The sequence below is a fragment of the Ursus maritimus genome, unplaced genomic scaffold (genome assembly GCF_017311325.1).
Source record: "Ursus maritimus isolate PB19 unplaced genomic scaffold, ASM1731132v1 scaffold_20, whole genome shotgun sequence".
Classification (NCBI taxonomy): Eukaryota; Metazoa; Chordata; class Mammalia; order Carnivora; family Ursidae; genus Ursus; species Ursus maritimus.
Genome location: NW_024424453.1, coordinates 42169828 through 42192118, shown reverse-complemented (window position 1 = coordinate 42192118; position 22291 = coordinate 42169828). Strand labels below are relative to the sequence as shown.

Below are 22291 nucleotides of genomic sequence, written 5' to 3'. Positions count from 1 at the left end.
AAGTATTGTGTCTGAAGCTGAGGTTACTGCTGGTTACATGTGGTCATGAATCTTGATGTGTAGCAGAGTATGGAAGCAAATTTTGATCTTCCAACTCTCCCTTCTGCCATAATGTCATTTGTCTGTAGGAGAGTCTACTGTTCGAAAATAAATCCACCCCCTTCCCTGTCATCTGCCTGTCCAGGGAAGTACAAAGTGTGCTTGGTATCCAAGACCAGGTTGTCACGAGGTCGTACAGGGAAGTAAAACTTATCACAAAGTTGACATTTCCTCTAATTAACTGCTTATAAAATTGGCCTCTACTCAGATATCTCTTCTGTGTATCTGTTCTTCTGAGCTCCCTCTTTGTTGGTCCATTCCTTGCTGATTGCCGGACCACGTGCAGATCCTATTACACAGCACAAATATAACATAATCTAGTTGTGAAGTTCACTTGCAAATCTAGCTAAAGATATAGAATTTCCTGAAGATACTAAAAGTGATGGGGCTGACCTGTTGGGATCCAACAAAGGAGGCACTGGCAGAATGAGACCACTGACAATTGAAGAAGAGGGTATTAACAAGGAAGATGACGAAGTGGGACTTGAAAAAAGCACAATTGGACCAACAAAGGTTAGGAGAGGACTTTAGGACAAATTGATGACTCTTTCTAATATATTTGCAAAAATGAACCTCTTTTTGCTGCAAAAGTAAAAAATGAATTCAGGGATGTTGGATCATGTTACATGATTGGTCAGAAAAAGTATGCTCCAAAACGTCAGCAGAGTCCATTCCTGCTTTGTTCTGGTTATTAGGGCAGAGTTGCAATTATAACTTAAATTTTGTTAAATGTAAGATAAAATAGATCTTAGTTTCATAGTTTATATTTTAAGATCATGTTTTCATTAAATCTTGTCCCCTGCTATTTAATATGAAATTTGGTGTTATTTAAAGTGATTTCACTTAACCGGTCTCTTCCTGGTACGATTATCCCACAATTGCCAGGATATCCTCCCTTCCTCTGCCTGTAACTTTTATAGAGATAAGTATATACAAGGTTTTCAAATTTCAGTTAAAAGAAAACCACCTGATCCATTTAGCGTGACCTTTTTGGTCTAAAAATGCAATCACTTTTCTAATAACAAGTTGGTATCGTTACTATTTTACATCCTATTTTCGGAAATATCATGTTTTGGAAATGAGTCTGTAGGAAGTCTAGATCGGGAAGATATTTATTTATACTCCACACAAGAGCTTAAGAACTGCTTGGGATAGGGGGCGCCTGGGTGGCACAGTTAGTTAGGCATCTGACTCTTGGTTTCGGCTCAGGTCTGACCTCAGAGTTGTGAGATAAATCCCCTCATCAGGCTCAGCATAGAGTCTGCTTGGGTTTCTCTCTCCCTCTCTCTCTGCCCCTCCCCAACCCCTAAAATAAATAAATACATCTTAAAAAAAAAAAAATAACCCCTTGATTCAGGGGAAAGCATCTAGCAGAGCCTTCAAAATTTAGAAGCGCTGTTCAAAGTGTCCTGGGGCCTTCCAGGAACTTCTAACCAACAGGACCTGTGTAGTTATTTGTCTACCAGACAGACCTTTGCTGTCTATGTCCAAGCTAGGCCTAGGTCATGATGCAAGTGACCCTTCTTTGAGCTTTACTTGATCCTCAGCACTGGCTCCCCAGACCCTGTCTAGGGAGGTGAGAGGAAAGGACTGGAAGTTAAGATACAGCAGTGATCTCTTCAGTATCTTGATTTAGTTCTTGAAATATACAGAGTTGATGGAGAGATGCTTTTTCTGTGATTTTCTTTCATCAGGTATCAGACAGGCCAAAAAGGGCCTTTGAAGATTTCCTCCTCACCTAGAGAAAGGGAAGCCTGGTCACTTTGGTAAATTCCAGCCATCCCCTAATGACTGGGGTAAAGCTCCAGTTCCCTAGTGATTCACAAAGCCCTCTGAGATCTTGGTCCTTCTTGGCTTCATCTCTTGCTCCTGCCTGGTGCATCCATTGGGCTCACCAAGATGAAAGCAAGCCCCTCATTATTCCTCAGAGAGTTATTTTCTCTCACCTCTGAGCCTCTGCCCATGCTAATCCTCACCTTAAGCCTGCTGCCCCCGCCTCTTTGCCTTCCTGGCTGTTCTGGTCCCTCAAATGGTCCTGCCCTCTCTTCCCATCTCATGGCCCTGGGACCCCGTTCCTCTCCCCCATACACTGAGCTCCCAGGGAACAGGGCTTGGGTCTTTTATCTCCAACTCAAGCCATTGACACTGGTTTTATTGGAGAGCATGGAGACTGAGATTCTTCCTGTCATGGAATTTCTCTGCATTAAATTATTTTGAACACCATAAAAAATGTGAGAATACAGAAAATGATAAAAAATGAAAAATTACCCTTTATACCACTCTTAGAAATAGTTGCATTAATTCTTGCTTTATTTCCTTCTAATCTTTTTTTAAAGTCTGTGCTTTTTTTCTTCACTTATATGAGAGATCATTACGCATGTACAAAACTGTATTATGCTGTTATCCAGAGTAAAGTTTTTAAAAGAGCTGTCTCATTGGCTGAGGCTCCTTGAGTATCTTGTCTTTTTGTCTCTCTTTTGCTCTAAGTTTCAGAATCTTAACTGTGGAAAGGAAGAAAAGAACCTTCAAGAACCCAGGGTCTCACGTAATCCTCAAACAAAAGCAAGCATTCTGCTTCTTCCCATCACCAAACGTGGAGCAAATATTTAGTTCTTACATTTTTATTTCTCCTGAAATGTTATTCTCCTCAAATATATATATACCCCCCCACACACACATACAAAAGACATCATCCAGTTACAGAGGTGGAATGGGCCCTGAAGAAAAAATCCAGTCCAGCCTCATTTGATAGATGCAGTAGTGGAGAGGTTAAGGCCAAGCCCAGGGTCCTCAGGCAAGACTTAACTGGTACTCTTCTCTTATGCCTTGCTGTTTCCCGGGTTCTTTATTAATCAAAATATATTTAAAATTTACTTTCAGTTTTGCACCAGAAAGGTATCACTTCAGTAATCATGTTCTCTCTTTTCTGCTGTCTACTACTGCTTCTTGCAAGAATCATTCACTTGGTTGTCTAACAGGCATGAAATTAAAATGTCCCCACCTTCCCAGGAAAGCGTTGCTTGGTCTTGGCCCACGTGCAACCACCAGAACCAAATCAATAAATGACAGCTTCCCGTCAGTTCATGAGCTTCTGAGAGCCAGGCAGTGAGTTCCAGACACATTCTAGGAAGCACATTTCCATAGCTAAAATCAGCCAGCCCCCAAACACTCGCACTTACGTAAGTCCACCCATTCCTTTATCCGTGTTGCTCCGGCAGACCATACCTCTTAAGTTGTATGTAACTGTTGTCAATTCATCTTTTGTTTTATATATTGCTTAGTGGATTTTTTCTTCTTTGGAGATCTCGAAGTTGACAAACCGAAAAAAGGGCTTTTTGTTTTTCTTGCTTAACTTGCCCTCCCTGAGCTTTATTCTTCTCCCTCTGTTTACCTGGTCCAAGCTGCCATCATGTCTTGCTTGGACAGTTGCAGTAGGCTAACTGGGCTCCCTGCTTTGATCTCTGGCTTCCTATACTGTTCTCAACACTACTTCCAAAAGGATCCTTTCAAAATCTCTGTTAGATCATGTTAGTTTTTTGCTTAGAGCCTTCTAGTGCCTTTCCCGAATACAAAATCCAAAGTCCCTATTCTTATTTTACAAAGCCCTGCAGATCTGGCTCTTGCCAGCTCTCCGACTTCAACTCCTATTACTTTGTCTTTGCTCACTTTGCTCCAGCCCCACGGGCTTCCTCGCTATTCTTGAACAATCAACCACACTCCTGCTCAGGGACTGTATACTTAACCCTTTTGCTCTTCTGACCTAGACTCATTCCTCAATTCACTTGGAATGTAATTTTATCAGAGAACCCTTCTCTGACTGCCCTAAAATAATATCCCCTGGACTCCTTAAACTTTAACCTTTGCTGTCCTGCATTGTATCCCACCTCATATCAATTTTTATTAGTCAGTGTTTATTATTCATCTTCTCCCTTTAGAAGGTGAGCTCTATGAACACAAGTGCATGGTTTTGTCCTTTACTGTACCCCAGGCATGTAACAGTGTCTGGCTACCAGTAAGTGATGAGTAAATATTTGAAAGCACTCTACCTCTGAAACTTCCATCAAGGATGTAGAAGAAACACATTCAGACAGTCCTTTCTGCTCAAGATCCCCCTGACTGTAGGGACCAGCAAAGACCCACTGGATGAACTCTTGGTTGGGAGCCTATTTGGGGCTAGATTTAGGAGTCAACACAGAGAAAGAATAAAGACCCATTAAGAATAGTGGAACAAGTCAGTAAAGATTCCTTGAATATTCATCTGTAATTAATTTCTTCACACATGTTCTTTTTTTCTTCCAAGTTTTCCCATGTCTATTTTGATGTGAATTTTACTTTTCTAGTATGTCCCGCCACCAAAAAAAAAAAAAAAAACCCCACAGGGCTCTATTTTATGAATTTGGGATGATATTTATTTTGAAACAGGTTTGAATTTCTCCACCCTTAAATTTTGAGTCACAGGTGGAAGTTTTGTTGTTGTTGTTGTTTTGTGCGTTAATGAAAAGGGAAATTTAAATTACATCCCACCATGAAGATGCTGCTTATTTGGCTAAGCATGGTACAAATGAGGCCGGGGAGTGAACCTCTGGTGTGTGCGTCATCAGCCCCTGGACTCAGTGACTTCAGACCATTCGGCTGTCTTGTTGATGTTGGTACTTGCAGCTCTAGGATCCAATACCACTGCTTCAGGACTGATTTTTACATAGAGCTCTCACACTCCATATTGGTTTTGTCTACCATGCAAGAAGGTGAAACCCTGACTACCTTCCTTTCAATGACTATGTGGCCAGTGCCATTTTTCCTTCCATTCTTGTATCGATAGCAGAAAGTGGCGTGTGATGCTGAAAGCAACGTGGCAGGTGGTCATGGACAAAGGTCGTGGGAGCTGATCACTCTGCCATGTATTAATAGTCCTGTGAAAGAAGTGGCAAAAGTTCAGTCACAAGAGGGGATAAATATTTGCCCGCTCATGAATCTGCTGCTGTGTGGCGGCTATATTGGGACATACCCTCCAGGGAAACACTATCTTTGCAGACAGACAGCTTCTTCAGAGCTGCCTCAGAGGACAGTAGATTCATTTTGGAAAGTCACTGATCAGGGGTCCTGGGGGGAGGGGGAATGGGAAGAACGGCAGGAGCACTGGCCCAGGAGTCCGCCCCCAGTTCTGCTCTCCTGTGCAGCCCTGGGCCAGCCACTCGGCTTCTCGGGACTGCAGTGGCTGCCTCAGTAGAACGAGGGCAACCGTCTTTATGATCGGTCGCTATTATTCTCTGTAATTCTCTGGTTGCACTAAGTTGTGTGTTTCCTAGTCCCCCAACTCTTGGCAAACAGAGATCTATATCGTCTTACAGAACACTCCATTCCTCTTGAATACCAGAGCTCCATCCCATGTGCTGCGTCCTTGTGGGGGGTTCAGGGCTGGGAGCCAAGGAAGGAACAACTGCTCCTTCAGAGGTCAGTGCTCAGGGGGGAGAAGCCAGAGGACTCAGACACCAGGAATTCTATTTACATTTACAACAGCAGAGGCCAGAATCACGTAGAAATATTAATAGCTTTGGGCTTCAGTCCCAAAATTGCAAAACAAAAAATCCCATTTGCTTGGAACAGAACTTTTAACTCAGACTTTTCTGGAACTCATTTATTTATACTCCTTTAATAATAATAATTTTAAGAAGCCTATTCTGGAATTTTTTTTCTTTTCTTTTTTAGAGAAGGGAGGAATAGAAGAAAACTTTTCATATTTATTTTAATATGAAAAACATTGCAAAGGTCATGAACTTTCCTCATGAAGAGTGTATATAGTTAACAGGAAAAATACCAGTGCACACATATTTGTAGCATGAATCACCTCTTAATATGTCCTGTGGCTTTTCCTCTTAAATAATGAAAAGCAATCAGCATTAAACCTCATTAGATTTTTAGCAGCTGTTGCAACTTGATCATTATTTCTGTTAGATCTTTGGGATGTCGTATCTTTGCACCACAGTTCAGGCTACGTGCTATCTTTAGCTAACCCCAGCACCTGAAAGGGAAAGCAGTCATGTGCAATCTCCCTATTTATAAAGATTAAACGTATTCTCTCTGTAATAGGAGCCTCAGAATAACCACATCCTTACAAGTGTTCCCATAGGTGATTGTTTTGAATTCAAAGTGTATTTCAAATTTGCATTATTTTTTCCCCTGCAAGGAAATCAAGATGAACTATAGTGCAGCTTCCCAGTGTGCTGTTGGCTAATTCTGCCTTGCGGGCAGCCCTGGGATGGGTTGAGTCCTGCCTTTATTCTCAGAAGAAACTGAGCTTTGCCTCCATAGCAAAGGTGTCACTGTCATGGTGCCTGGGCTGGAGGAGGGCCGTGGTTGATGGTAGCTATGGTGGGCAGCTCCTGCCGGGAGCCCTGGTGATGGCAGGAAGAGCAATTCTCAGCCAGTGATGCTTTTGGAACATCTTGCTCAGCCTCTCTCTGCAGAGCAAGGCCTCTTCTAGTGCCTTCAATCCATCAGGAACACTCAGGCATCCTTGGGAATATAAGAATATGGGAAAAGCGTATTTACCAACCTCCTTCCCATGAGCAAAGCCTTAGTGGATGGGATTTGGGATGGAGTAGAATGGGGTCGGGGTGGGCTGACACCTACAGGGGCAGTGACTCTAGATGTTCGTCCTGCTTTTGAGGAGGGGGTCTCGTGCACTCAGTTTTGAGATGTGCAGGTTTGGGGGCAGAGCTGAATTTCTCAGGATGGTGGAGGAGACGAAGCTGAATTCTGCCACCAAAGGCTAAGGATTAATACGAGGCAGGCCAGGCAAGGGTTGGGTTGGGACCTCAGCATAAGCAAATGTTCCACTTGACGGAAGGGCAGATCTTTAAAGTCCCCTAACCTTGCTGGCTGCATAACTGCCTCCGCCGTGGAGGTGGGAGAGGGTGGGAGAAATTATGTGGATTCTAGTCTGGAATAGCTTTTGTCATCATCCTCAGTTTTTCTTGGCTAACTATGAATAACAGGTACTTTTTGTTTTAGGGTTTTGTTAACATTTGCCCCAAGCGCCACTCTCGGACTAGCCTAGAGGGCAGTGTGAGACAAGTGCTGCTTGAGATGGTGCAGCTTGCTTTCCCCCTTCTCCTTCGTGCTCCCCACCCTCAGTGGTCTCCCCCGAGGGCATGTCCTTAATCATTCACCCGCACACCAACCTTTGTCTCAGGCTCTGCTTCCGGGGAAACTGACCTAAGAAGATACTTTATCACAGTGTTTCCCAAACTGCCCACTGAAGTGCCTTGGAGGCTACAGAGAACCCCCAGGGGTGTCATGGGGTCTTTTAAATTTGTCAGGCCCACATACTTCATCATTTTTATATGAAGGTCATGCTGCCTTCCTTTAGATGATGGCGTATCTTTCTGAAGCTGGGTTTTCTGTGGTTGTCATGATAAAAGCAAGTACGATGTGAAAATCGGGGTAGAGGAGATGAAGATGGTAGAATGCAACCTGGTTACAAGGCTTGAGAATTTGTTTAGAGCCTACAGGTGCACACACCCCATTCATAAGTGTGGTCAAGAATAAAATAAAAACATTTTTCTTATAATGTACGTGTATTATTTTTTCAAATAGGTACTAAGTTATCAGGGCATAAATCCTTATTAAGTCGAACCTCATTGTTGGAACTTTTAGCTATGTCCTTTGGTCTGGCGCTGCCCTCAGCCAATAAGGGCCCTGAGAACCAAATAATTCTGGGGCCTCTGCTTCATTATGATAATGACAGTTTTTATGTATTTTGCACTACAGTGGTTTGAGTGTTCAGGTACGAACCTCCTCATTGCAGGTTAAGTTTGAAATAAACTAATGCTATTCCTTTGTATGTTCCTTGTTCTCCTTCATCGTCTTATGTTGTTCTGTCACGTTGGCTTTTTAAACATGGACAAACGTGCTTTCTCTTTTCTTCTTTCAGAGAGTGGGTTCATCGAGCCCCATCTATTCATTTTCTGAGAGTGTTAATCTGTCTGAGACTACTAATGAGGGATCCATGTTATCAGGTTGGTTGGAAAAAAATAAAAATAATTCTTACTTGTTATGAAGATGAGATAAAAAACTGGGACCATGTTAACCTTTTTTCTCTCTCATAACTCGGTAGCTTTCAAATTTAGGAGGTATCTCCCTTGCTATTTAAAACGATATGAGACACGATTTAATAGAGACAAAAAATCTCTATGTTTCTGCTATATTAACTGTGGGATTAAGTGGATGGAACTTTTGGTGTATGTCTTAAACCACAGGCAATTCAGAGAGATGTACACTTGGCCACACCTTTGAGTGTGTTTCCAAGGCTCAGCGGCTCAGTAGGTCAACGTCAGCCGTGACAAGTGGGGGCCTTCTCAGGGGACTCCGGAGACAGCTTGTGGGAGAGGCAGGGTCTGCAGTTTTGGTATCTGCTCCAGAGTCCGTGTCCTTCCCCATATCCGACCTCAGACCCCGAGTTAGAGGTGAGCAAACGACGTCCCCCCTGTCTCAAATGAGGCTCGCGAGCTCAAGAACCTTTCCCTGCTCTCGCTGGTTAGTGGAGTGTGCTGCCTCTCGTTTAGTGCTTCTTAAACGTGAATGCACCTGGGAATCCCCTGGGAATCTTGTGAATTGCAGCTCCTGATTCGGCAGGTATACAGTGAGGCCCAAGACTCTGCATGTCTAACAAGTTTCCAAAGGATGCCCGTGCCACTGGTCCGTGGCCCACACGTTGCATAGCCAGCACTTGGTGCTTTCGCAGTGGGGCTCTAAAGAAAAGCTTACCTAGAATTTCACCTGGACCTTGACAGTTCTTCCAGCACTGGCTGGTAGATACCTGCTTCCATCAAGCAGCAGCCCTCCCACTTTGGTGTGCATCAGAAGCACATGGAGGACTTAATGATTGCTAGGGCCCCTTACCAGAGTTTCTAATTCAGTAGGTTTGGGGAGAGCCCGAAGATCTGCATTTCCAGTAAATTCCCTGGTAATGCTGATGCTGCTTATCAGGGGACCAGCAGTTTGAGAACCGCTGCTCCAAAGCCTCAAGATTGCTTATTTAGTCATTATTGTTTCTGCTTGCCAGTGTTAAATATCTAGAGTGTTCTCAATATTCATACATGCTTAGTATACCTACCTACTAACCTACATACATACATGCCTCACAGATTTTTTCCCCCTAAGAAGCATCTCCTTTAACACAATGTCCTGATACGCTATTAGGAAGCCCAGACCCCTTGGAAGAGCTTTTACCTGGGATTTGATTTTACTGGTGAATTGTTTGAGTCCGAATGTGTCTCTCTTCATTACCCCAATAACTGTCTTTTCCAAACTTGGCACTAAAAAAAGTATTTTGGTACTAGTCAACTACAGAGCCTGCTCTGATTTGAGACTTCTGGGATTCATGGTGGTTCCACATCTTTCCTTTAGAAGAATCACCACTTCCTCTTTGGTATTCTGAGCGGGCTTTGTGCTATTATCATTTAGTTGGCCCTTTGACCATGGGCCTCAGGGCACACTCCAAATGGCTTTCTGTCCTGGTTGCTCAAAGCTTTCCGGGAAGATAGCATCCTTTTTCCTCCATGACCAGCCTTACAGACCTGTGTGTTCCATGTATTTCTGAGCTGCCGTTTGCAATTCTGTGTGTGCCGTATCTAATAAGGGTGGACCATGTGTTCCATTTTGCCCAGATCAGTCCCAGAATGTGCTCATTGTTCCCCCTTAATTATTAATAACACCCTCTTTGACTCTCAGGAAGGTGGATTGTTAGCAGGAGATCTAGTTTTTTGACTTCTAGAAGTTAGCAAAATAGATGTTCTCTGAGATGTTCTGTTTGTTCAGAGAATTGATGGCGGTTGTCTCATACTCTGCTGATCTCCATCTAAAGTATTGCCTTTCTTAGTCTAGTTCTTGATGGACTGGGACAGGGTTGATTGCCCTGCTCTCTCCAGGAAAGAATTCAGTGACCTCTTTGTTTATGGGATTTTGTGACTAAACACACATTAAATGAAGTCTTTCCCTGATTTCTAGCCTTTCCATAGAAGGGGATTCTCTCTGAATCTCTCCCCCTGGCTCTCTCCACAAAGAAGAGCATGTGCTCAGGCTGTTGTTTAACTTCTTGAGTTGCCAAGAATTGTTGGCCGAAGTCACAAAGCTTTGCTGGGATTTACTATAATTTATGCCGGTGAATCTCAGCAAGTCTTCACCCTTACTAGGTGTTCCTTTCCTCTCTTGTTGAGTTAGTGCTACAGAATCCACGGTGGCTGGTCCCAACTTCTCATACCCCAACCCCTTCCTACCCCTGTCATCCTCACCAAATCAAAGCATCATCTGTTTTATGGAGAAAACCAAAGCCATCCCAGTGGGAGCTTTCTTATTATCTCTTCTTTGTTGCTTGAAATATTTGGATTATCTTGAAACTTTATGTTCTTCTTGTTTCTGAAGAAATATCCCTCCTCCTTGCCAAGGCTTACCCCTCTACCTATTCTCTTTCTTACTATGTCAGTGGTTCCCTTTCTATTTTCCATTATCATAAAAATGTCCTTTCCTTGACCCAGGTAACCCTTCAGATCTTCACCTTACCTTCATTACTCCATTTCTTGAAGGGTCAGACTATGTCTCTTGAACCTACTTCCTTTCTGTCAGGACTGATGGGCTGTATGACTTGCACACTGAATCAGTGTACAAGGTTCTCTCTGGAAGCCATACTTCAACTGGTGGCTCTTAGATTGGATCTTGCCTGCCGGAGACTTCAGTATATGCTTAATGGAGATTCCAGTGAGAAAAAACTAGAAGGAATGAAAGAGAAGCCATTTTGAAGGTATACATGCGTAGAGTTTGTCATAATTAAAGAAAGACATATGATCTGAGACTTCAAGTATAGTAGGAGGCCCAGGCAGGATAAAGATAAATGCCCACCTGCAATCATTCCTGTGAAACCGGAGCACATTGCTTATTGAGGATACAGTGAGGATCTTAAAAGCTGCTACCTACAATTACATTAGGAACCACAATAAAAAGATAGTCAGGCTGAGTGACCTTTTCCCAGCACCTGCATTCCTCAACTCCTGTAGCAGCACACAGGCTTTCCCACGTTTTCTGTTTGCCCTCCCCCCATCCCACGGGGCTCTAGCTCTTCCTCAGCACTTTGCGCCTTTCTGTATTCTTTACTTGCTCTTTTTCTTAATCCTCCCTCCCTAAATGTTAACCTTCCCAAAGTTCTTTCCTTAAACATCTTCTCCCCTATCTTCCACGCTCTTGGCTTTAACACTTGTGGTTGGCATTGTTTTATGCTCGCAAGTACTTAATCTCCAGCCTCAAATTTGTCTCTTTACGTAAGTCCCAAATTTCCAGGGATATTTCGGATGGCCATGTGGATGACAGTGGCATCGTGGTTCTCAAAGTGTGACCTGGGGACCGCTTACGGGTCTCTGAAACGCTTTCAGGGGTTCCACCAGGCCAAAAATATCTTAAAAATAATGCCACGATATTGTTTGCCTTTTTCCACTCACTGTCTTACATGTGTGCAGTGGAGTTCTCCGGAGGCGACAGGATGTATGACAAAGTCACGGCTCTGAGGGCTGAGGGAACAGGTGCTTGTGTTCTCCTGTGCTTTAAAAATTTCTCACCTTTAACTTCTAATGTGGTGAACAGATACAACCCACATAAACAAAACTCTTTGAGGTTCTCAGTAATTTTTAAGAGTATAAGGGAGTACAGAGGCCAGAGAGTTTGAGAAGCATTGTGGGAGTGCATTCCACTTAAAAACTTTAAAATGGAGCTTTTTGCTTCTTCCTCTCACCTTGAACCTTCAGAGTCAACTCCTAATCCTTTCACTGGTAACCACCTTGCCTCCAGACTCCAAGGTAGGAAACTTCGAACCATGACTTATGCTTCCCTTTGACTCACCCCCTGCAAATAGAGCACAAGCAAGTTTTTAGAGGAGTATTGCTCTTCCATCTGGAAAGATAAGGTACCAGTGCATAGAAGGGACTTAAAATCATGACCCAGGAATGAGCAGTGTGGAACCACTCTTGAGTTTTGAACAGCGGAGTAAGGTGATCACATTTGTGATTCACTATTAAGCACTCCCTGCAGTGTGTCTGGCATCGGTTTGGTTGCTGACTAGGTCTAGGATGGGAGCGTCTAACGACACTGACATTTTCAGTTGTGGCAAAAATAGTTGTGCACTAACAACACCCATTTGGGTGCTGCATCGTGGTCCATTTTTGGAGAACATACTCCTTATCTGTATTACATTATTGTATCGTTTAAAAAATTTTTTTTATTTTTTAAAGATTTTATTTATTTATTTGACAGAGAGACAGACAGCCAGCGAGAGAGGGAACACAAGCAGGGGGAGTGGGAGAGGAAGAAGCTGGCTCTCAGCGGAGGAACCTGATGTGGGGCTCGATCCCAGGATTCTGGGATCACGCCCTGAGCTGAAGGCGACGCTTAACGACTGAGCCACCCAGGCGCCCCCATTTTTTATTTTCTTAAAGGAAAACCTCAGGGACTAGTCAGAGCGAGGACATTCGTCATGTATTGCACATTGAACTGAAGGGCAGATTGACTTGCGGACTTTCTCCAGGTCACTAGGCTCAGAGGTACTGAACCCAGTCTTGTGACCCTCTCAGGCTTGTGACCAGGGAGAAAATGCTGCGATCTGACAGCACACCCAGGAAGTGTTGCTGTAATTCAAGCGTGCAGTCATATTTGCTTTTCAGATTAGGATCCAGAACTGTTAAGCCCAGGTAAGTGCATACCTTGTGGTCTTGGTTGTCTCCAGTGGACACTCTCAGGTGAAAGTGGTCACATTGGTATGACGAAAGAAAACCGAAGATAGACCGGGAGTCTGTGAGCAATCAATCTCCTGGCCTTGCTCCAATCTACATAGAAGCATCGGGGGAGGGGGGAGTGTTTATTCCATAAATGAAGGGTAAACTCTTGAGTATGTAGCAACGACGTTCTCAGAGAGTGACAAAGCCCCTCTCCCCTTCCTATACTTCATAACAGTGCTTCTCAAACTCCTGTGTTCCACAGGAGTTAATATGCATTCTGTGAAAAGAAGTGTGCTTCAGTTCATGATGTTTGGGAAAAGCTGCACCTCAGTCCTCCCGTTGGAGGCTTAGGACACCTGGCAGCATGTTAAAGGCTCCAAGGGGTCCTATGATAAAAGCATTTGTCAAACTCTCTTTACCATATCATTTCCCAAGCTAATTTGAATTTGGTGATGAAATTATTATTATTATTTTTAAAACAGAATGTCTAATACCACCCACTGCACAAAATAAAAGGGTTATTCCCAGAAAAAAGTTTGGAAAATGGGATTTAGTCCCAAATTGTTAATAGTGATTATTAGATAGTTATGTTACTTGTCAAGGTAAAAATTCAAAAATGATCATGCCAATCATTTATTTTTTATTTTTTTTTAAAGATTTTATTTATTTGAGAGAGAGAGAGCACGAATTGGGGAAAGGGCAGAGGGACAAGCAAGATTCCCTGCTGAGCGGGGAGCCTGACAGTGGGCTGGATCCCAGGGCCCTGAGCTCATGACCTGAGCTGAAGACAGACGTTTAACCAACTGAGCCACCCAGGCGCCCCATGAGCAATCATTTAAACATTATTCTCTCCCTTGGTGTCTTCTCACTCCCAAGCTTTAAATTTAAATCTCCTTCAAACCAGCGACTCTCAGATGTCAATGTTTTGCCCTCACCTCGTCTTTCAGGGCCTCTTTCACTTTTCTCAAGTGAACATCCCGTCAGCAGCTCAGTATGTCCCAATCGGAGTCTTCTCTAACCTGGACTCTTCCCCTCTTCTCCCTTGGGTCTGTTATAGTATCTTCCTACCCCTCAGTCCCCAGGCTCAAATATGGCGATGTCTTCTACTTTGTTCCTTCTCTTCCAGCATGTCTTCGTGCGTGGTTGACCACACTACTTCACGTGTGATCTACTATTTCCGACTCTCCATTCTCCTGCCCACTGCCACTGCCAACCAACTGGGCTTCCGGGTGGCTCTCTTTGCCTCTCTAGTTCATTGAAAAATGAGATGGAGGTCTTCACAGCTGATTCTAATCATCCCTTGTTCACACTATATGTTCATCTCATCTCAGGGTCCACATGATGAAGATGAAGGTCAGATTCAGGCTCACAGCTAAGCCTTCCCAGTTTGGTCCCACCGTGCTTTTCTGAAATTATTCCCAAGAATGCCCTTCATGGAATTATGGAAGTGCTTCTTGCAGGTGTGCAACACCTTGATGTTCTTTCTGCACACCTTCTGTGCACCTTTGGACCTACTGTTCTCTTTGCTTGGAATCTCCCTGATTTTCCCCTATTTCTTCTCAGCAGATCTATCTATCCTTCTAAACCTTTTCCAAGGCCACCATCCTTATGACAGTTTCTGCAGTCCTCTCAGCAGGATATCATGTGTCCCTCCTGGGACATCATAGCACTTCATGTATAACTTTCTTATAACAGTTACTAAATTCTGTCTTAAATGCCAGTTGTTTGTATATCTGCTTTGTGCTTGCCTAAAGCTCAGTGAGGTAGGCCTCAGTCATCTGCATATTTGTGCCCTCTTCAGAGCCTGACACAGGGCTTTTACATAATAAGAATGAAAAAAAAATTGTTGAATAAACATAAGTAGCTTTTAAAATGTTATTTTTATATGTATAAAATATTCTGCCATAACTAGGAATAATGTATACAGTATTCTTCTGTACTTTAATTATAGCTCTTCTAGAGTGAATAGCAATGGTGAAAATTCAAATTAGGGGGTAGTCACAGAACTATTTTTAATTGAGATGTAAATATTGCTTCATACTTAATTTAAACATGGGTATGTTTAGCGTTTCCAAATTCACTGCACATACAATAAGGGAACCTTGACCAGGAGGCCTTAAGAATCTTGAGCCTTTTTTTCAGCCTGCCCACTCAGTTGGCTTCAAGGTAGAACTCGATTGTTCTCCCTCACACTCGAGTACTCATTGCCATGCATTTCCCAGAATTGGAATGATGGCTAATATTTATTTTTCAGATGACTTCCTTGTGTGCATGTTGAGGAGAGTACAGCTTTAATTAAACAGGTTAGGGTCACTTGAAGCACGTTTGCCTGAAGAGAAATGTCAATGTGGATAATCTGAGAGCCCTTGCTATTAATAGAGTTCCAAGTCGGTCCGTCTCATAACTGCAGCCTCCCACCACTGTCTTCCCTAATTACCACTTTTAGAGTAATTTCAGAAGTTTCGTGAAATGCCTTCTTATTGGGAATTGGATTTAAAAATCTGCATCGGAGACATTTTGTGATGATTATTCTTATCTTCGTTTCAAGTATGGGTTTAATAAGACCATTAGCCTCTCCGTTTTAAGGAGGAGCCCTACAGTCTAGAGCAATCCTAGTCAACTTTTACTGTCTGTGAATTAGCTGGGAATCTTGTGGAAATTCAGACTGTGGTTCAGCAGGTTTGGGGCGAGGAGGAGATTCTGCATTTCTAATCAGCTCCTCGGTGAGGCTGATGCTGCTCTCCGGGGACCACACTAGGCAGGGCCCACAGGAAGGTCCTGGGAACTGGTGATGCTGGAGTCCATTCCTCTGTGGGCTGCTCCCTTAGGCCAAGTGGCTTACCTTTCTGGGTCTTAGTTGTCCTAATCTGCAATGTGAGGGCACAACATCTCAACAGCTCTTTCCAGCTCTACCATTTTATGATGACATGAGGGGAAGCAGGAAGAACGAGGAGTCAGGCTGCAGGTCTGAGCACATTTTCATTCTTTTAATTTCAACCCAACTTTCATTTGTATTCACAGTTTATCTTCAATGTGGTATGAATAACAAACATCAAAGAGCTGCATATTTATGTTACCATCAAAGACTAGTGATCAATCTGATGATTTACTAAAGAACGTCCATGTATAATATACTTCCCCCTCCACCTTCATCTTTTGTGTATGTTCTGTTGTTTTTGTTTTATTAGGAAATACTCCATAGCTTGGGTGGAATTGAAAACCTAGCTCAGGTAAGATTCCTTTGCGGTGGCTGGTCTTGCCTTTGCCTTTGGTGCCATGGCTCTGGGCAAGGATTACATAGGTGTGTGACAGCAGATGGCTTTCTTACCTTAGGCTGCTTGCCAAGGGGAGGAGCAGGCAGGGTGGGTAAGTGTGTGAGGCAGGATACTGACAGAGCAGGAAGGGACCCATGACATTTTGTTCCAGCTAATTTTACCCAGCCTGCCGAAACAAGAAAGTTCTATAAAAGGTCACATGTCCTTAGTTAGTAATGAAAAGAAATAGGTGTTGGCTGGCAGGCCCAGATCCTCAGCGTTGCACATACCAAATGATGGGAGAAAATATCGGTAATAAAGATGTTCATAATTGTTTCACAAAAAAAGAATTGTGCTCACGAAAATATTTCCAAACCCGTGACAATGGGAGGAATGATCTTAACTTCATTGATTTTTCTGCTTTTATAACTACTGAGGGAAGGTAAGCAGGTTGAGCCAGTCGAATGTTTGGGTTTACTAGTATGATAAGGCAAAATTTCTAGGCATGGCATTGGGTTGGAACAGCCCATTCTCCTAAAACGTCTACCATGTAGACAAAGAATGATTTTCATAATGAACCAGTGGCCCTGCAAACTCATTCTGTATTATTAATGGAAGAGTAAGTTTAATGGCAGGTTAATGCTAAATCTATTACATTTTATTATATTTTCATTCTTGGGAAATTGCTGTAACATGTCTAATTTTTGTTTTTAAGATTTTTTTTTTAATTGTCTGGAGGTTTACCTCATTTAATGAAGTGACTGTCTTTCATAAAATTATATTGTAAAGGAACCTCTTATCCACCTTAACTTTCCTTGTAATATTAGAATTTTATGTGTGTTTCTCTGAGCCTTTTTCTTTTTATAATCAGTTATCTGCAGTCAGTGATTATCAGAGTACCCCACACCCATTTTATTCTTACTACTGCTATTGTGTGTGTGCTGGTTAGACACAATTTTTTTTTTTTTGTATTTGGAGCCAAATTACACCACAAACTTATTTAGTTACATGTCATTTCTTGAGAGTTTATAAAATCTTTCCATGGTCCCTCCCTCAACTTCAGCGCATGCAAGAGAAGGCAAAGAGTCCAGAAACTCAAGCTACCTTTGGCACTTGAGTGAACCCGGCCCAGAAGGCCTGACTGAGTATTATTTGGTGTATCTGTTGTGCCATCTAGAGCTCATTTTCAGAAGTGCACCTCTTGTCCCTATCTGCTCCTGTGCTTTTGCTAATCTTTCCTTCTGACTCTTGTTGGTTTGGTCCCTACTGCAGTACATGGAGATTGTGGCCAATGAGTACCTCGGCTACGGAGAGGAGCAGCACAGTGTGGACAAGCTGGTCAACATGACGTGTAAGTGTCGTCGTGGGGACACGGCAGCTTTTCCCACTTGCCAAAATGAGCAGGATGGCGTTTTCAACAGGAAAAAGGATCCTTTGAATATTTATAAGTCTACCCATCCACAGTTCTGGTATCAGGAGTCCATGCCAATTGTTATATCCAGTGGCAAAATATACCCAGAAGGAAAACTTCAGATCACAACTCTTCCCTTGAAAAGCCCAATTTCGTGCTGAAGATTTTCACTGAGCACAAGTTTATTTGAATGCAAGAGAAACTTCCATAGTGGCAGATTTTGGTAAAAATGTTTTTTGCTTCCTTTTATTTCTGTTGAAATGTCAGAGGCTGTTCACTTTTCATCTATAAAGTGGGGTTAATAATAATACCTACCTCATAAAATTTAAAACTCTATGAACATAAAAAAGAAAAAAAAAGATCCTGATGTGATGATGAGAATGTGAGCACATTGGTCTGTGTGTGTGGAACTCAGTCTTCTTTCTTTGGAGGCTCTTTCCAGCCCCACCTTGCCTCCTCTCCAGGTTTGAAGAGCTGTAGGTCCCCCTTTGCTGTGGGATGCTGACCCATTTTCTCTGAATGGTCTGGTTTCCTGTATTTGTTTCCAGGACAGCACACTGATTCTCAGTTGCGGGGGGAGGAGAGTATGTGGTGACCCCCTAGGCACCAGGAAGTTTCTTTGAGAACCACTGTTCCCCTCAGCTGGGGAACCTTGCTAAGGCCCATCACCTTCAGTGGCTTTTCTCTCCTCTCTGTATTTGCAATCTTTCTAGGGAGGATCTTTGAAGAGTAGGTTTCACTTTGAACCTGTAAAGATGTTGAGGAACTCAATTCAATTTTAAGTGGAAGGAGATGTTTGCCTTTTTTCTGTCTCCATATTTTATTATTATAATAGTAATATATAATAATTAGTAGTTGAGCTTAAGAGGTAATTCTCAGAGTAAAAAAAAAAAAATGACCCTGTTCCTCCTTCCTCCATTGTTCCTTTTGTGTTGTCTGTCTTCCCATGAGCACTTTCTCTGCTTGCCCATCGGTACTTTGGACCCAAGTTTCTATGAATACTGTTGCCTTTAAGTGCCGAAGCCCTCTTTGCGTTATTTCCTTCCTTTATAGATATTTTTCAAAAACTGGCTGCTGTCAAAGACCAAAGAGAATGGGTCACCACAAGCGGAGCACACAAGGTGAGTGGTCCCAGAAGGAGCGAACACTTCAGTTCCATGTGGCAGTGGTTCACATGCTGGGGTTTAGAGCCCCGTGATCAAGTTTCTTAGAATTATAGTTCACCAACCTGCTAACCTAGCCTAGAATTGTAAATCTCTGCCAGCCCTTTAATATACTTTATCAGCCTAAGGAGTAGATGTAGAAATAGCGAACAGGTTTTCTGAAACTCATTTTTTTTCCCTTTTCCTATGCCATTTATTAACAATGAAGTTTGTTGCTTTATTTAAATGTTGCTTGAGAAATCCCGGCTATATATAAACTGCCCCTAAGTGTGTGTTTACAAATGAACAAATAAAGTGTGTGTATACATAGAAATACATTCCATATGGCACATGGAGTTATATATGTTTAAACCATATGAAATTGTCATGTCTATGGGGCAATTTCATATGGTTCAACCTTATAATCAGATGGTATAGTATTACAAGCATATGGATCAACTATACATTTCAAGATGAGTGGATGCAGATTTAGTCAAAACAGACTAAATTTATATCGATAGCAAAACTATTTAGATGGTAGCTGCCTACAGCCAAGTTTCAATAATCTGTTAATTTCTCATATCCCAAGAGGCCACTTTTGAATATATATTGGAGCAAGGTTGCCTAAAATGTGTTCGCATGTGCTACTTATTGTATAGGAGATGATTCTAGGTCATATACAAATCAACACTTTACATTTCAATAGCTACATATATTTCACTGATATTATCATTTAGAATTTGGGGAACATATTTAAGTAGCATTAAGGAGTTAAGTGGGAATGTTATGTCAGTGACTGAAGTTTGGGGAACATTGTATCAGGAGATCAGAGAAAAAAGTCAGAGAAGAATAAGAGGAGGGGATCAGAGAAATAAAGATAATGATAGCTTTATAAACAAATGAATGAAATCATAAAGGGGAAAATGGGCATAACAGAAACCAAAAATCAGCCAAGCAGTTGATACACAGTTCACAGCTCTGGCCTGAAATGTGTCTGGGTGTACACTTTCGGGGTACTCTGAGTTCTAAAAGTCTAGAGAGAAGAGGGATGAATTTGCATTCATGGGGATTCAGAGAAGGCAACTGATAAGGTACAGACTTCCAGTTAAGTCATGTTACTCTTCCGACATCAATTAGAAATCCTAGAGGCAAATGAAGTGCTTGGTAATATAGACATACCTTGCTTAGTCTAGGGGAAAAAAGACAGTTTTCAACACTTTGGTGAAAAGTAGTTCCACAATTGGGAAAGGACCTACCACAATGCCTGGCTCAGAATAAGTTCTCAATGACTGGTTGCTCCCAGTAATGTAGTTCCTATCATTAGTCTCCCTACTTCTCCTTGGGGAGAGGTCAGAAGAGGCAGAGGGGACCTCCTGGGCACATGAAAAGAGAGGGAAGAGTGAGAACCTTGGCCATGTACCTTGGTCCCTTTCACTTCCCGCCCTGGGTAAAGAATGGCCACAAGGAACTAGCCTTGAGTTTCAAAGCAGAAAGGGGGTCCTACCCCCTGAAAGAGCTGGGTGTGCTGAATGTTCAGTAAAAAAAATCCTCTTGAGGTCAAGCCTCGATCTTTGAAAGAAACATTATGCCACTCAAGAAGCTTGTACTACTTACACAATGAAACTTTCTTTTACTTCATTTTTCAGACATTAGTAAATTTACTTGGTGCCCGAGATACTAATGTTTTGTTGGGTGCCCTTCTGGCTCTGGCCAGTTTAGCTGAAAGGTAAGTGTATTTTAATATCTTTCCAGTTCCACTGCCATAGCAGTTTAGGCAGGAGAGACAAAAAATAGATCAGTGTCTCTAGTTACTTACCTACTTAGCTACAATTTGTGAAAAATAAGCAGGAAGTAGCATTAATACATCGAAGAGGATCCTAAATGAAAAAGCATCATTTTAAAACTTAAGTTGGAAAGGAAAACCACAGTTTCTTCTCTTTTTCCAGACCAGAAATACTTACCTGGTCTTTCATCCAACCCTCAGATACTTGCACTTTCAAAATAACTGCAGTATTTCTTTGACAACCGTATCTCCCTGACCTTAAAAAAAAAGTTCCCTCCTGTATGGTCATCCTAACATATAAAACATTTTTGAACACTTTTACCCTTAAAACAATTCTGGATAATATGTCCCCTTATAGACATCATGATTATTTAAAATAAAAGTGCCTTAAATATATTTTTGTGCCAATAAGTGAATCAATGCTTTTTTTGTTTCTATTTTTTAACTTTATATGGAATAATTGACACGTAGAACTGCATATGTTTAAAGTGTACAACATGATTCGATATACATTATGTGTATGGAATGATTATCAAGTTCAAGAGAATGAATATACTCATCATATCACAGTCTTACCTCTGTGTGTGTGCAGTAAGAACACTTAGCTGTGTTCTCATCAACTTACAAGTGTAAAATACCACACTAGCTGTAGTCTCCACGCTGGGCATTAGATCCTCAGTACTCCTTCTTATAACTGAAAGTTCGTACCCTTTAATCTGTATTTCCCTCCTGTCTAGCCCCTAGCAATCACTCACCATGCTAATCTCTATTTCTATGTAATCAGTTCTTTTGGTTTTTGTTTTAGATTCCACGTATAACTGATCTCATCCAGTATTTACCTCAGCACGGTTCCTTTCAGTTTCACCCATGTTGTCACAAATGGCAGAGCTTCCTTCTTTTTTATGGATGAATAATAATATTCAATTATATTTATGTAGGCCCACATAGGTCATTTTTATATCTTGGCTATTGTGAATAATGCTGATTATTACTTTTTTAATGAAAAACCTGTGATTCTTTTTGGAGGAAGGGAATCATATTATCATCATACCGTTATTAAACAAATTTAAATTGATGACAAGTAACATTTGTTGAATGTTGGAATTTGATGTCGCCTGGCCCCATGGAGCTATATTGCTTTTAGTTTCTCCTCCTGAGATAATACGAGAATAAGGGTGTTAAATGAATGGATATGGTAAAGTATGTTTTTAGTAGTTACTAACAGTTTTCAATTTATAGTCCAGAATGTAGGGAGAAGATAAGTGAACTCAACATTGTAGAAAATCTGCTGATGATTTTGCATGAATATGACTTGCTTTCCAAAAGGTAGGATTGCTAACAGGGGGAAAAAGACAATGTCATATTTGATGAAAACGGTAATTATTTTTATTATGTCATGCTATTCACATTAATAACTGAATGTCATGAGTCACCTTGACTTTTCTTTTCTTTTTTCTAATTTCCTCCTTATTTATTATGAACATGCTCGTATATGTATACGTACAGATATGTATATATGTATACATATACATAACACACATATTATTAAGCAAATATCTTTCTTTCTTCTCTTACTTCCATATCATGTAACATAACATGTATTGATTTTATACCAGTATTTAAGTGTATTTATTTATTTATTTATTTATTATGTTATGTTAGTCACCATGCAGCATTTTCTATTTAAGTTTTTATAAAGAAACTAGAACAAAGTCGTATTGATTTATCTTTGGTCCTGCATCACTTCCAGATCTGGGCATAGAATCAAATTTTATAAATCTTATGATCACATCTATAATATTTTTGTTTATTGAATTTTTTTTACATTGTCTTTTTAAGAAAGA

At 41.6% G+C, this 22291-nt stretch overlaps 1 protein-coding gene across 1 annotated transcript in view; it reads left to right on the top strand.

The window, feature by feature from the left end:
• The window catches only part of NEK10 (NIMA related kinase 10), a 199701-nt gene that overhangs the window by 12958 nt on the left and 164452 nt on the right, over nucleotides 1-22291 (top strand). The window contains exons 5-10 of the mRNA XM_008709406.1: nucleotides 8033-8117; nucleotides 16046-16087; nucleotides 17384-17462; nucleotides 18576-18643; nucleotides 20311-20390; nucleotides 21687-21773. Coding sequence (XP_008707628.1) covers nucleotides 8033-8117; nucleotides 16046-16087; nucleotides 17384-17462; nucleotides 18576-18643; nucleotides 20311-20390; nucleotides 21687-21773 — 441 coding nt within the window. The remainder of the gene's footprint in view (nucleotides 1-8032; nucleotides 8118-16045; nucleotides 16088-17383; nucleotides 17463-18575; nucleotides 18644-20310; nucleotides 20391-21686; nucleotides 21774-22291) is intronic.